A 13,446-nucleotide genomic window follows, 5' to 3' on the forward strand; every position below is an offset into this window, starting at 1 on the left:
TCTGTGGATCGATGTGTTTATGGATATTGGTAAAAAGTGGTGTGTTGCATTTACTGAAGGAAAACCAAGAGTCCAAAAGGATTTTTGTACAAAGCCTTACATCATCTTTATGATTGTTCTAGTGGAGTTAGCTGGAAAATCCTGTTTGCTCTGTGGATCGATGTGTTTATGGTTATTGGCAAAAAGTGGTGTGTTGCATTTACTGAAGAAAAACCAAGAGTCCAAAAGGATTTTTGTACAAAGCCGTACATCATCTTTATAATTGACTAGAGCATTCAAAGCAACAGACGACACCAGCGGTATACGGACAACCTCATATCACATTAAGAAACTGTAAAACGAGGTAAAAAAAACAACTAACGGTATGTATCACTCGGTTTGATGTCCTCGGCACACTGAGTGTCTCCGCAGGAGATTTTTCTCAATAAAGCTCACGTTTCCAGAAGGCCACTGTCGTACCTCGAAGTGTACTGGAGAACAGCGGGGGGTGTAATGGCGGCAATATGGCACGAGAAGAGGAAAACGAGAGGAAACACACTTCTAGTCACATGATTCTGATTGTCCACTTGCTTCTGTAGTTGAGGATACGGCTAGAAGCATGCTCTGGACTGTCTTGCTCTGGGAAAAGAGGGGGGGTTGGTGGAGGGTTCCCACTGAACGCTACTGTAGTCGAAGCAAGAGGATAAATGAGATTTAGTTTCGAGTTACCTGATGCGCCGAGAAAGCCGTAGAATATATTTCTCTTTACAGGGGTGGCTCCACCTGGCAGACTACGTGTGTAGGAAACTTTTCTGGTGATTTCAAGCCTCGCGGGCTTCTCGTGTCTCTTGTTAGGAGGGAACAGCACGATCATCTTTGCTGAGTTGGGGTTGTCTTTTGAAAGACGATATTCGCCGGATCGTCGGAAAGCTCGGGATACAGGTCAACGTCGTGGTAATAGTCCCCTCGGTATCCTGGCACAGAACTCGAGCTGAGGATGTGTTCCTTTTCTTGTTCGCTCCACGTCTGAGATCCCCTTTGATTAGTAAGAATCATCTCTCGCTCCTGAGCCCATCGTTGCCCAACGGCGTGCTTTTTGGCGTGCCGAAGAAGCCTTTGCCGTTCCTTTTGCGGGGACGTACCATACCGAATATTCAAGATGGCGTGTTCGGCGTGAACTCGGACGTCGACGTGGTGACCGGTTTTCTGATCTTCTATTTTACTCTGATGAACGGTGGTGTTGATGGTGTTGCCGAGTCGCTGAAGTTGATTGAGGTCATCGGTCACTCGCCATGTACTATCTTTAACAAAATAAAAGACGTCGTGGCCGTGCATGACCAAATGGAGATCCAGCAAGTAGGAATTGTTGAACACCGAAGTGAAGACATCCCTCCGTATCGCATCGGCGTCATTAAACGTCCTGACAATTGCCCGATCTCCAAATCGGGATACCGTGACCCCCGCTCCAAATGGAACGTTCTCCGTACTGATCTTTGGGAGTCCACTTTCGAACAGTTGTTCCGTTTTCACTTTTGGCCTACCGATGTTGGACAGTTTGGCGAAGTTGGCGAGCTTTTGTTGGATAGCACAAGCGAATCCTGACACCAGCGGCACGGAGGGAATTTCTAAAAATAAGGGTGAGGGGTTGGGTCGGTAATTAGCGCTGAAGACGCTGGGGGCGGCCAAGTCCAAGCTAGCGATATCGATCCCTTGACTTTTGATCCACTCCATCAGATCTGAAAAATTAAATAAAAATGAAATGAGAACATTGAAATGAGAGTTGTTTGTAACATAATTCAAAGGAGAGACAGCGAACTCTGGACTCTTCCTTGTTAATTTTTCACACCAGAGGAAGAAAGTTCGCCATCCCTATATTTAAACATCAAAACATGTTTGGAAATTCATAATAATAATTCATTACTAGTTTGATTTTTATTTTTCACTTAAAACTATTTATTTTAGCCATTTCGACTTTGAAGAAGAAGCCTTTGCCGTTCCTTTTGCGACAACGTACCATACCGAATATTCAAGATGGCGTGAACTCGGAAGTCGACATGGGGCTTTGCAGCAAGTCCACAAAGGAACTGGATGCAAAAAATAATTTTGATATCATATACTTGGATTTTAGGAACTTTTTGATACTGTTGCACATGAACGACTACTCTGCAAATTGGAGCAGTATGGCATTAAGGGCAAGTTGCTGCAACTGATAAAAGGATCGTTGAGTGGGAGAAGACAGAGAGCGGTAATCAATGGGTACTGCTCTTCGTGGACTAATGTTCTTACAGGAGTTCCCCAGGGTTCAGTTTTGGGCCCATTGTTATTTTCTATATTTATCAATGCTATTGATGAAAGTATATCAGGCTTAATGTCCATCCACGTTTGCTGATGATACAAAGGTTGCTCGGTTGATAATGACAGTATGCTACTGCAGCAGGATCTAGAAAAGTTGAGCGTTGACTGAGAAGTGGGAGCTGAAGTTTAACATCGACAAATGCAAAGTACTGCATATGGGTGGCAGAAACCCCAGACTGAGTGCAGTACCCCAGTGGTACTACACTCAGATATGCACAGAATGAAAAGGACCTGGGGGTAATTGCGCAGTCGATATCATGTTTGCTGAGCAATGCAGACAGGCTGCCAGAGCAGTTATGGGGTCTTGTCAATGATATACATGAATCTTGCTAGTAGTGAAAAGAAGGTGATTATCCCATTGTATAAGGCAACGGTCAGGCCACGCCTTGGCCACTGCGTACAGGTCTGGAGGCCTCATTTCAGGAAGGATGTAGAGCTGCCAGAACGAGTACAGAGAAGGGTAACAAGATTGGTGAGGGAAACGAAGGGGTTCTCTTACCAAGAAAGGCTTAAGTTCTGCAAATTGCAGCTTCTGGAGACTAAGCACCTGCGAAGTGATCTGGTTGAGGTGTATAAGACTTGAATGAAATGGTTTTCAGCAGGCTGAATGCTGATGGGATTCTTCCTCTTGCTCAGATTATGAACCTGAGGGGACATAAATTGAAATTGAGGAAAGACAGTTGTAGAATAGATATGCGGAAATTTGCCTTTAGCCAGCGGGTGGTTGATTGCTGGAACAAACTTCCATCTGTCGTTGTGGAAGTTGGTGGCTTAAATAAATTCAAGGAAGAACTAAACAAAGTTTGGGGCGAATGGATGGGTGAAATGGGAATTTTTTCTTTGGCTAATATTGTATAAGCTTACTTTCTTGCCTCTACTAATGCCAATGCTAATGTTAATTCAGTGATTTTCAAGCTTTCTCAGGGACCAATAAGATTAAAACTGACCCTCTTCACTCATTGGTCATCCACGCCTTGTGATGTTTCCTATTTTAATGCTGAGCTTTCTAAAGGAGGCTCTAGCTGATAGAAACAAAAATATAAATTTAAAAGGTAAAAACTAATTATAATAACTTAAAAAATAATAATCCAGATAGCAAACTTATGCCGTTGGTATATTAAGCTAAGGCTCAGATTAGCCTTTTCTCATTTCCCCGTACTAAGCTCATAAGCGCCCTCTGTTATCTTTTTGTGTATACAAATCCATTAGCTTTTGTTATCAATGAGTAATTTGCTCCTGCAAGGTTGTTAATACTTTATCAATACTAAAGATGAGGTGTGTTGGTGAGTACCTTGTTTCATTCGGTCGAAGCCTCGCTGATCGATCATATCATTATCTTCGAGCTACTTCATTCTGTCCCTCATCTTAATCGATGTTTGGAATTCATTTTTGGAGACGATTCATAATGACAGGCTGTCGGTCTTGTCTAGTATCACGTCACACAGAGAATGCCCCATTGCTCTTCTCTTTACGTGAGTATGTCATTAATGTTTTATCCGAGTGTAATTTTCGATGTGTACAGTAGTGGACAAAAAATAGTACATCTAAATAAGTGTTACAAATTTTGACACTGATTTAAAAAGAAATGAAATCTGGCCCTAGTTAATATTTGTAATATAACATCATTATACATATAATAAATTGGAAATATATACATTTATTATATATTTGCAAGCAGTGCTCAACTTGTCTTTTATTACTCTGGAACAGTTCATTCTCCTCTGTTTGGGGGTGGTAATTTCAACCACCGTTGATCAGGGGTGAGGAGACGGTGTCCCTTGAGTCATCTGCTGTGGAACTCTAAATGTCTGAGTGGGGTGCATCGTCATTTGGGATGTTGTTCTTGCATTCCCCACATTGTATTGCGATGTCAACTGACGCACAGTGACCTGTCGTTGAGCTCTTTGCACCCTTCGTTCAGCACGAACGTTCAATTTGTGTAATCCTTTACGGTTCTGTCGGCAGGAGGTGGTTTGAGCCGTTCGACACCATTCTTTGTACACCTTAACCACAGTGAGCAACCGAAAAGACATGCCGTTTCCGATATGGAAGCACCTGATGCACACTCTTCCACAGTCATGCCCCTTCGAACCTCCATAATATCTTTCCTACGTCCCATAACTGTTACTTTACCCCTTTGGCTTGCACGTCCAGATGCAGATTACCAATGCTCCAGCATACGAAGGTGTTTGGCTTTTTATACTGCGATCTATGCAGCTTAGTCCATTATGGATGGATGGTCATAATTGAGTGATCAGTGCGATCACTGAGTGTAAGTTTAGACAGTTTTTCTTTCTATTTTGGCCTGATAACAGGATTCCACAAAAGAATTCAGAAACGTAGCCAACGTAATATTTAGTAGCAACTACTTGTAATCGCAATGGGTGTATGTATATTTTTTTTAAGTATAGCAATAACTTTTATACGAATTTATTTTATAATAAATAAGAAATTACATAATAAAATAAACTATTTAAATACAATAATAATAAATTTTATATTTATTATTATTTTCCAGTTTCTGGGAGAAAAAAAATATATTAAATTATGTCTTACTCAGTGGAACTTATAAAAAGACATATTTCATTCTTCATGTAATAGCACGGAAAATTGGTTGCTGATAACACGCCATAGTACTAAAGCAACTAAGGCTACGAGGTGTCAGTGTATTTGTCTGTAATTGTACGTTTTTTATCGATCGGTTTACCGTTTGCTGTACGAAAAAAATCGAATTTTCGGGAGAAAAATCCAAGCAATCCTCTCCTCTGACTAACTCAATTTAGTTATGCAAAATTCGAGCTCCTTCCTGTTCCACCAAGTGTGGGAGGGCAACGTTTATATCCACTGTGATACTCATGAGGTCGATGTCGTAGTGTAACCATATTTTACAACAGTACTGCCAATGCAACACGTGTTGAAACTTGGTTGACATTGAAGCAAATACATACCGGGTGGGAAAGACTTGAGTTCGAGTCCCGTCGATGACGTGAGGAATTTTTATGGGCCTTTTTCACAACTTGGCTGAGTTAGCCGGTCTCAGGCGACGGTAGAATGGTTTTTTCTCCGGAAACTCTTTTTTTGTCTCCAGTCTAGACTCCTGACTGGAGACAGACGTCTTTAATCATGCAATAGTTTTTCAAGCTGTCGTAACAGATGTTGGTATTGTAACAGTTGATGATAAAATCTAATTTGAATTAATTATAGACTACATATATAAAATTTCCTCGAAATAACCATTTAGTACTACAGATCAAGGTAACATTTTTTGAAAAATAGAAGATTTTCAATATTATGTGGGCAGTGGACTCACTTTCTTCCTTCTCTTTTGAATTTGGTGGTCTTTAAAACAGTTCTTAGTATTGGTCAATGTCATAATAGAATCCTTCTCCTCCATATCGTTGTAAATTCACGCATCAAAGGGAGTAAATAACTTTAACAGAAGAGCGCAGGAGAAGGTTACCGCACCATCTGGCTGCTTTTAAACATACACTGCCCTATCATTAATATCCGGATGGATGGGGAAGCAGATCCTATGCATGCAACATGTCACAAAACCTGCTATAAATATGCACACTGGGCTTCCAACAGACAATTGCAAACGTGGGCATGGAAGATGACTTGTTCAACAGAATTACCTCAACAGTGCAACAGAATTACCTCAACAGTGCAACAGAATTACCTCAACAGTGCAACAGAATTGATCATCTCAACAAACGCTAAACGCCGATTAACATGCTGTAGGAGCACGAATCCTGGACTGTACAGAAGTGGAAAACAGTCCTATGAAAAGAAGAGTCGAGATTTGCACTCTACCAGTCTGATGGCCATTCCTGGGTGGGTGTGGCGAATGCCAGGGAAACAGTTCCTTCCTGATTGTATCCTCCCAACAATGAAGTTTGGTGGAGGCAGTGTCATGGTATGGGGCTCCTTTCATGGTTTGGCTTGGGCTCATTAGTCGTTATCGACAAAACCATGAATGATGTGCAATACCGGGACAACCTGAACAATTATGCACTTCCAACATTATGGCAATGCTTCAGGGAAGGCCCATACCTGTATCAGCAAGACAACGCGCCCTGCCATACTGCTTGGGTCGTAACATAGTGGTTTGAGGACATGGGTGGAAAAGTTGGATTGGCCAGCCCAGAGGCTGATCGGAACCCTATCGAGCATCTCTGGTACGTGCACGTCGAGATCGCCCAAAGAACAAGGCCGAACTGGAACATATCACCTGACATTTATAAAAAAACTGGTTGAGAGTATGCCGCGAAGATTGAAGGCCGTCATAAAAGCAAAAGGTTTCAGCACAAAATATTAAATGATACAATAAAAGCTCTTTTTGGTATCCGGATATTAATGGTAGGGCAATGTGTGTTCAATTGCAGTTCCCAGTTGTTTGGAAGTCGTATGAAAAGCTCTAATATCTCTGGGTAGCTCTAATAGTTCTTAGAGCTCTAATAGCTCTAATAGTTTTACGCATTCAGCTCTAAAATAGCATCATAAACCATCTCCAAGTTCCGAGTTTTATAATTCCATATCGGGGAGAACTGTATTGGCAGTTCTGGAGTAAAAGAACTGCAATGTATATTGTTAGGTACCTTTGATTGAGCTATCTCTAATTATGTGAAATGTTGTACAATTTTTAAGATGGACATAAAGTTAAAAAAAAAAAAACTAGGTGACACAGCTTCTGGAAACAGAGAACGAACCATTCCACGTTCTTTGTATGTTGGTGACACGTTACAGGCTATAATTAGAATGGAAGGAGAGCCAACAGGAGATTAATTTTCCATTATGAAAGTTTTTGTAAACGTTTTACGAAATCAATATTATCACATGACTTTTCGTACCAGAGACTGTTCCGAAACTAAGTAGTAGGAGTAGTACTAAGCCAACGTTTGGAACTTTGATTAATGTTACTTGGCAAGTAAAAACATAATTTAAGATATCGACCAGTTAATTAATCAATTAATAGGTAATATCAATTGGGTTACTCTGATTAGGCTAATTTATTTAAATTTCCTATTTTATGGACAATAAGTGCACTTAATGTGGTTATGTTGTTTGATAGTCACTAGAGGAGTTAAGAGAGCAGTGACATTGATCAACTGTATTATTTCCTTGCGGATGGTATAAAGTCTGTTATACAATACCAAAATGGCCTTTATTAGTTACACCTACTTAATAGCGTTAGAGCCCCTTTAGCCCTCAGAACAGCCTATATTCATTGTGTGACGAACTCATGCTAGGGTCCTGTCAAAAGCGAGCAACGGGGACGCTGATCCACGTTACTTGATTGCTTGCCACAGTTGCAAATTGGATTGATGCGGATCTCTACTCTGAAGAGTTCATTCCACCTCATCTCACAGGTGCTCAACTGTACTAATATCCAGCAAATGGGGGAAGCAACCGCACCAGACTGAATTCACTCTCATTGTGCTGGAACTACTTTTTTATAATTTTGGCTTTGTATTGCATTATCGTGTTGGAAGAACTCATTAGCAAATAGAAACATTGTAGCTATGAAGGGATGTGCCAAGGGGCCCGATGTGCATAAAGAAAACTCCCTACACCATTACATTGCCACCAACAGCCTTCAATGTTGACACCTGACAGGATGAATCCATGAACTTATGCTGTTTTTCACCATATTCTGGTCCTCCAATCAGTACGATCACTACAGCAGGAACCGGGTTTCGTCAAAGCACGCAATGTTTTTCAAATCCTTCACTGGCCAGTTTGATGTTCCTGTAGTGGCGCATCTGGTGCCGACTACCATGTTATGTTCAGAGTCACTTAAGTCTTGCCTAATTGCGCACTAAATTACACACATGCAGCAGTCCTATGTACTTGCCCACCTTTATGTCACATGGTACGAATATCTATGCTGTTGTTGAAGAAGAGCTCCACTTCATGAGAAGAATAGGTGTACCCAATAAAAGAGTCATTCAGTGTAAACAATAGTCAGTTGCCAAGTTAATAGCAACCAACAAAAAATTTTAATATTAAAGTGGAAATTAATTGATATATGCTTACCTAATTTGTTGGTCTGTCGTTTTTGAGGGTTAATAGGATCATTGTCATTGAAACGGTAGAGATGAACATTCTGGGGATCGGCAACTTGGTATAAAATATCGCCCCAGTTGGGAGTCAACCACTGACCAGCAAGCGAGTCATATAACATCTCTTTAAAGTGAATCATGCCAGTTAGGGGATCACATATCCCTCCGTGGAAATCTACGGGCAAGTAAAAAGTGGGGTTAGAATCGAAAAGAACATGGCCGTATGGTCCTCGGTGAATCTCTTTGATCACTTCGCCTTTCTTGTCAAACACCACCAGTGGAGTACCGTTATGGTCGGTTGCAACGTAGTAAGTGTCCTTATTGAGAACAATGTACATAAGGAAATTTCTGTCGTCGTAGAGGAATGTTGTGATCCTACCATCGTTATTGTTGTAGATATGGGTCAGCAAATTTGGGGCGGCGATGTTGGCGTAGAAAAATTGGGTGACATTGCCGAAGTTATCTCTGCGAACTGCTAGTCTACTCTTGGTGTCGTAAAAGTACTGGACTTCGTAGCGACCACTCCTGGTGGCCTTTGTGAGTTCTCCCTTGGTGTTGTATACAAAACTTTCCTCTCCTCTCTGGATTACATAACCCCGCCCGTCCACTACATAAGGGGTTTCTCCAAAACTAATAATACGATCTCCGATGTCGTGGAGGATGTCTATCTTGTTTCCCATGTATTGAAGAGTAATGAGGTTGCCGTTCTTATCATAAGTGAATTTCCAATTGTCCCTCCCCACCATTTCCACTAACTGGCCATCCTCGTCATACGAAAAGTTCTGGACTCTTATTTTGGACTTTCCTAAATGGGTCATGTGGATCTTACATTGTGTAACGGAGTTGCGACTGTTGTATTCGATGTCCATGGTGAACACTTCCTTCTCCACTACCGAGAGCGAGGATTGTCGAAGTCGATGCAAAGCGTCGAACAGTTTGGAGAAGGAGGCTGTACTATCGGACAGAACTGTTTCATTCTGAGATTTTTCTGAGAGAGTAAAGTCCGCGATTTGTTCCCGCCGGCCAGTTTTTTGATTGTGAGTAAATTCCAGGGGGGCCAAATGTAGATTTCCTAGACGAAGACTCATCGTCTTCATCCTAAGTAATCTGTCATACTGGTAATGAAGCATAGCACTGGTCAAATGGACACTGCTGTAAAAACTCAACTTCCACGTCGTTAGAAGAGACCCGTCGTAATGAAATTCATTGCGTATCACCAGATCTTTTTCGCTTCGGGATTCAGAAGCCACGAAACCAGAGGAAGTGTAATTAATTTCGATTTTTCCCCCACCGAATACCACTCCACTCAGGAGAGATTGATTAGTATATCGGTAGAGAATCCTACCCTGGTCTCCGGGAAATATTTCCATGATTGGCAACTTGAAGTCATTGAAGTGTACAACATACGGACCACTATTTCCAGGAGGGTTGTAAAGAAACTTATAGAAACCGATAGAAATCAACAGGAGGAAGGAGTGTCGTGTTCCTTTTGGCGTTGCTACAGACTTCAGACCTCCATTTTGATCGTAATGGGCCAGGAATCGGCGACCACTTGGCAGTACCACTTTACTAGGCTGAAAAGATACAAAGTATAGAATAAATATCCATCATTGTCATTAACCAGATACCTACTGGCAATGATTATTATTAATTTCTATTGTAACAGTTGAACTGAGATAACTATATACCTTTTTGACGCTAATGGAGTATTTATGGACACTAAATATTCTTATTTAATAAACTGACTTATGATTGGGGCGGGAGGAAAAGGTTAGAAATATTCACCCTTTCCCTCCTACCATAATAAAATATATGGTAAACTACAAATAGTAATTTTTAAAAAAAAATAATTTTAGATTACTAGTTAGTCTAATAATTAAATATAAATAATGAAATAATAATTTTAATAATTAAAACAAAAAGGTATGATTTTTTAAATCATGACGTTCTATTGCACAGGAGGTAAAGAAATGATACAAGTAACTGCACTAAGTTTAAGAAATGCAATAATGTCTCTGTGATTCATTTAGCTCTGAGAACCTTTGCCGAGATTTTACGAATTATATTTTTAGGTAATCATTGGCTAAAAAGTTATAAACCTTTTTTATTCAATATCTAGTAGTACCACCTTTCCCACGAATTATCTTGCCCTCACTCTCATCGTGGTGTGGCTTCCACTAGGTGTACCAGGAAGTCTAGTTCGAGATTTGGTCATTCTTCCACGAGAATAAAGAACTGTGAAGCCGAACTGCCCTTTACAACATAACCCAGATATTCTCAATTAGATTCCTATCTGGAGAATTACGCGGCCAGGCTAGATATCGGAAATTGTGAATGAACCTCGAACCAGTGAGATACAATTTTTGCACGGTGGGTAGTTGTATTGTCGTCTTGAAAGAATCCATCGCAATCCGTGTAAAAATGAAGCATTAGAGGGTAAGTTTGGTCCGATACGACCGAAGGATATTCATTGGAGGTAACACGACGTTCTAACGGTATATGTGGACCCAGACCGTACCACCACAATGTTCCTCATACCATGATGCTTCCTTGAGCTCTGAGTGGGGAACACGAAACAGTCTGAATGCGTGGCTTCATAAGATTCACGCCACACTTTCACACTACTATTGTTGTAAAAAAAAGTCTAAATAAGTCCATAAGTCTAAAAAAGTCCATAGTCCGGTCGTGGCGTAAGCGGAACTACTCCAGTCAAAATTTCCGATTTTTTAGAGAAAGTAGTGACTCTCATAAACGCAAGACTACCAAATCCCAGATTGTTCAATTCCTGCCGTATGGTTCTGTTGGAAATGGGTCTTTCTTTGCCTCAACTAAAATTTTCAGTCATTTTCTGCAAGCTGGACTTTTTATTGGACACACAATTCTTGGAGTACTGATTTTCTGCATTTAATGATCCGTTTAGGCCAATTTCAAAAGTTTCTAATTTTTTGGCCAGTTATATTATGTGAATAATAAACATGCCTTAAAAATATTTTGTACAGTATGTGAAAGCACTATGTAATTTTTTTTTTTAATGATAAGTCGATATTACTTTTTGTTGATGCCTACCTCTTTACGCTTTATTCACTATGTTCCAATAAAGTCTGCCGTTTTCAGTAGTTTTGGTTAAGGTTTTAACCAAATGACTCGAGAAAATTTTATGCGCTTTTTACTCCATGGCTGAGTTATTCGGTCTCAGGTCTAGAAAAGTAGTTACAGACTGAAATGCCAATCACTACCAGTTTATCGTACATCCCCTACTCCCTCAGGGAATGGACAGGTATAATTTCCCACTAATAGGACAATTCATACTTTTTTCCCGAAAGGACTCAGGGTGAGATCATTCTTTAGAACGGGACTACCAGTATACTTTAGCAAACCTGGAATAATCAGTAAACAGTTCACAACTTACAGACCTTGCTATAAAGTGTCCATGCCGATGTGGAATAAAGACAAAAAAAGTCATATTAGGATTATCCGAGTCCAGTCGCTTTGTTTGTTTTGCTGAACGAAAAACCGAGTTTTCGAGAGAAAATCTTGCCTGAGATCTCAGCCAGGGACTTAAAAAAAAGCTTATAAAAGTTTCTTGCGTTATTGACGGGATTTGAACCCAGACTTTTTCCATTCGTTGTGGAAAGGATGACAATTATAACCACTTGCTACCCACGATGATGTAAAACAAAACTGCCGTATTAAGGCCACTCGAGAATTACCTCATTTACGCGTGTGCATTATGTCTGTAAATGAGTGTGTTTTCTGGCAGGGTTGTCTGTTTTGCTGGATGAAAAACCCGAGTTTCCGAGAGGGAAAAAACTTTGCTGTGCTCACCTGAGACCGAATAACTCAGCCATGGAGTAAAAAGCGCATAAAATTTTCTCGCGTCATTGACGGGATTCCAAGTGTTTTTCCAGCCGGTGTAGTGAGGACAGTGATTAACCGCGAGGACAACCGATGTGAAACAGCGAAGATTGAATCTTCACTGACTGATCACAATGTAGCTACCGTTATGATGAATAATACTCTGTACGGAGCAGAAGCAGAACCTGTTTCAACTTGATCCATAAACTGCAAACTGTATTCGACTGACTAGTATACGTGTTGTAAATACTGTGGATACTAACTTTTTCTCCCTAATTATTTATTAAATTCCTGTTATAGGTGATGCATCATTTCATAAAGATATTTACATTTCCTAAAATTTTTAAAATTAAGAACTAAAAATTAGACTCAGCAACAGAGGTACTTGTAATTACACATGGAACTAACTTCATCAACTTCATAAAAGCATTCCCGAATTACTTTTGGAGCACTCAAGGTTCCCACCTGTAATTTTCTTCTTGATACATTCAAGCAGTATAAATGAGCTTCATTCGAAGTAATGAGTTTTGGAGAAAGTATTGCCTGTGGTTAAATACAAAGACCGCTAAAGAAACCGTTGGCAAGATTCATAAGCTGGACATTTTCTTAACTTCGGGCCGTATGTTCAGGCTTTGACATTTCCCGAATGTTTGATATTCATAAGTATTTAGATATTACCCGGAATTAATCATAAAATTTATCATAATAAATCTAGACTACTCTAAAAAAATTGAATGTCATCCTCTCCTTCAAACGTGCAGAAACACCATGGTTTAAAATACATTTAATTAATTTCTAGCGTTTATTTCTTTCATCATTGTATTTTTTGTGTACGATTTTCAGATATTTTTGATACATTGGTAATTCAAAACCAGAATGGGTGACACTAAACCATAAAAAATAAAATAATATTATTTACAAGTTTTTTTTAATGCTTTTAGAACAAAATCTGTCATTTGAATTTGAACAGTACATTTAGCATTGATAATAAACATTTTTTAATAAATAAACATATTTTAAATATAATAATTCATTAATTTCCAATAAACATAATTTTTAATAAATAGAAAATCATTTCTTGGGTCAACAATTATAGAGGGCGTTCTTTTTCTACTTAATTAGCATTCATCGTTTGCTGGATACGTCTGTTGTATAACGACATTAGTTTATCTTACTTACAGGAAAAAAAAAATGT

General features: G+C 39.7%; 1 protein-coding gene across 3 annotated transcripts in view; it reads right to left on the reverse strand.

The window, feature by feature from the left end:
- Positions 1-252: 252 nt before the first annotated feature.
- LOC150079799 (teneurin-a-like) overlaps positions 253-13,446 on the reverse strand; it is a 351,321-nt gene continuing 338,127 nt past the window's right edge. For all 3 annotated transcript variants that reach the window (XM_090383375.1, XM_090383374.1, XM_090383373.1), the window contains 2 exons: positions 8,371-9,970; positions 253-1,715 (listed from right to left, as the gene is read on the reverse strand). In XM_090383375.1, coding sequence (XP_090239501.1) covers positions 850-1,715; positions 8,371-9,970 — 2,466 coding nt within the window. In that variant the 3' untranslated portion in view covers positions 253-849. The remainder of the gene's footprint in view (positions 1,716-8,370; positions 9,971-13,446) is intronic.

Source organism: Mastigoproctus giganteus, chromosome 10 (assembly GCF_048544385.1).
Source record: "Mastigoproctus giganteus isolate SK-2022 chromosome 10, ASM4854438v1, whole genome shotgun sequence".
Taxonomy (NCBI): Eukaryota; Metazoa; Arthropoda; class Arachnida; order Uropygi; family Thelyphonidae; genus Mastigoproctus; species Mastigoproctus giganteus.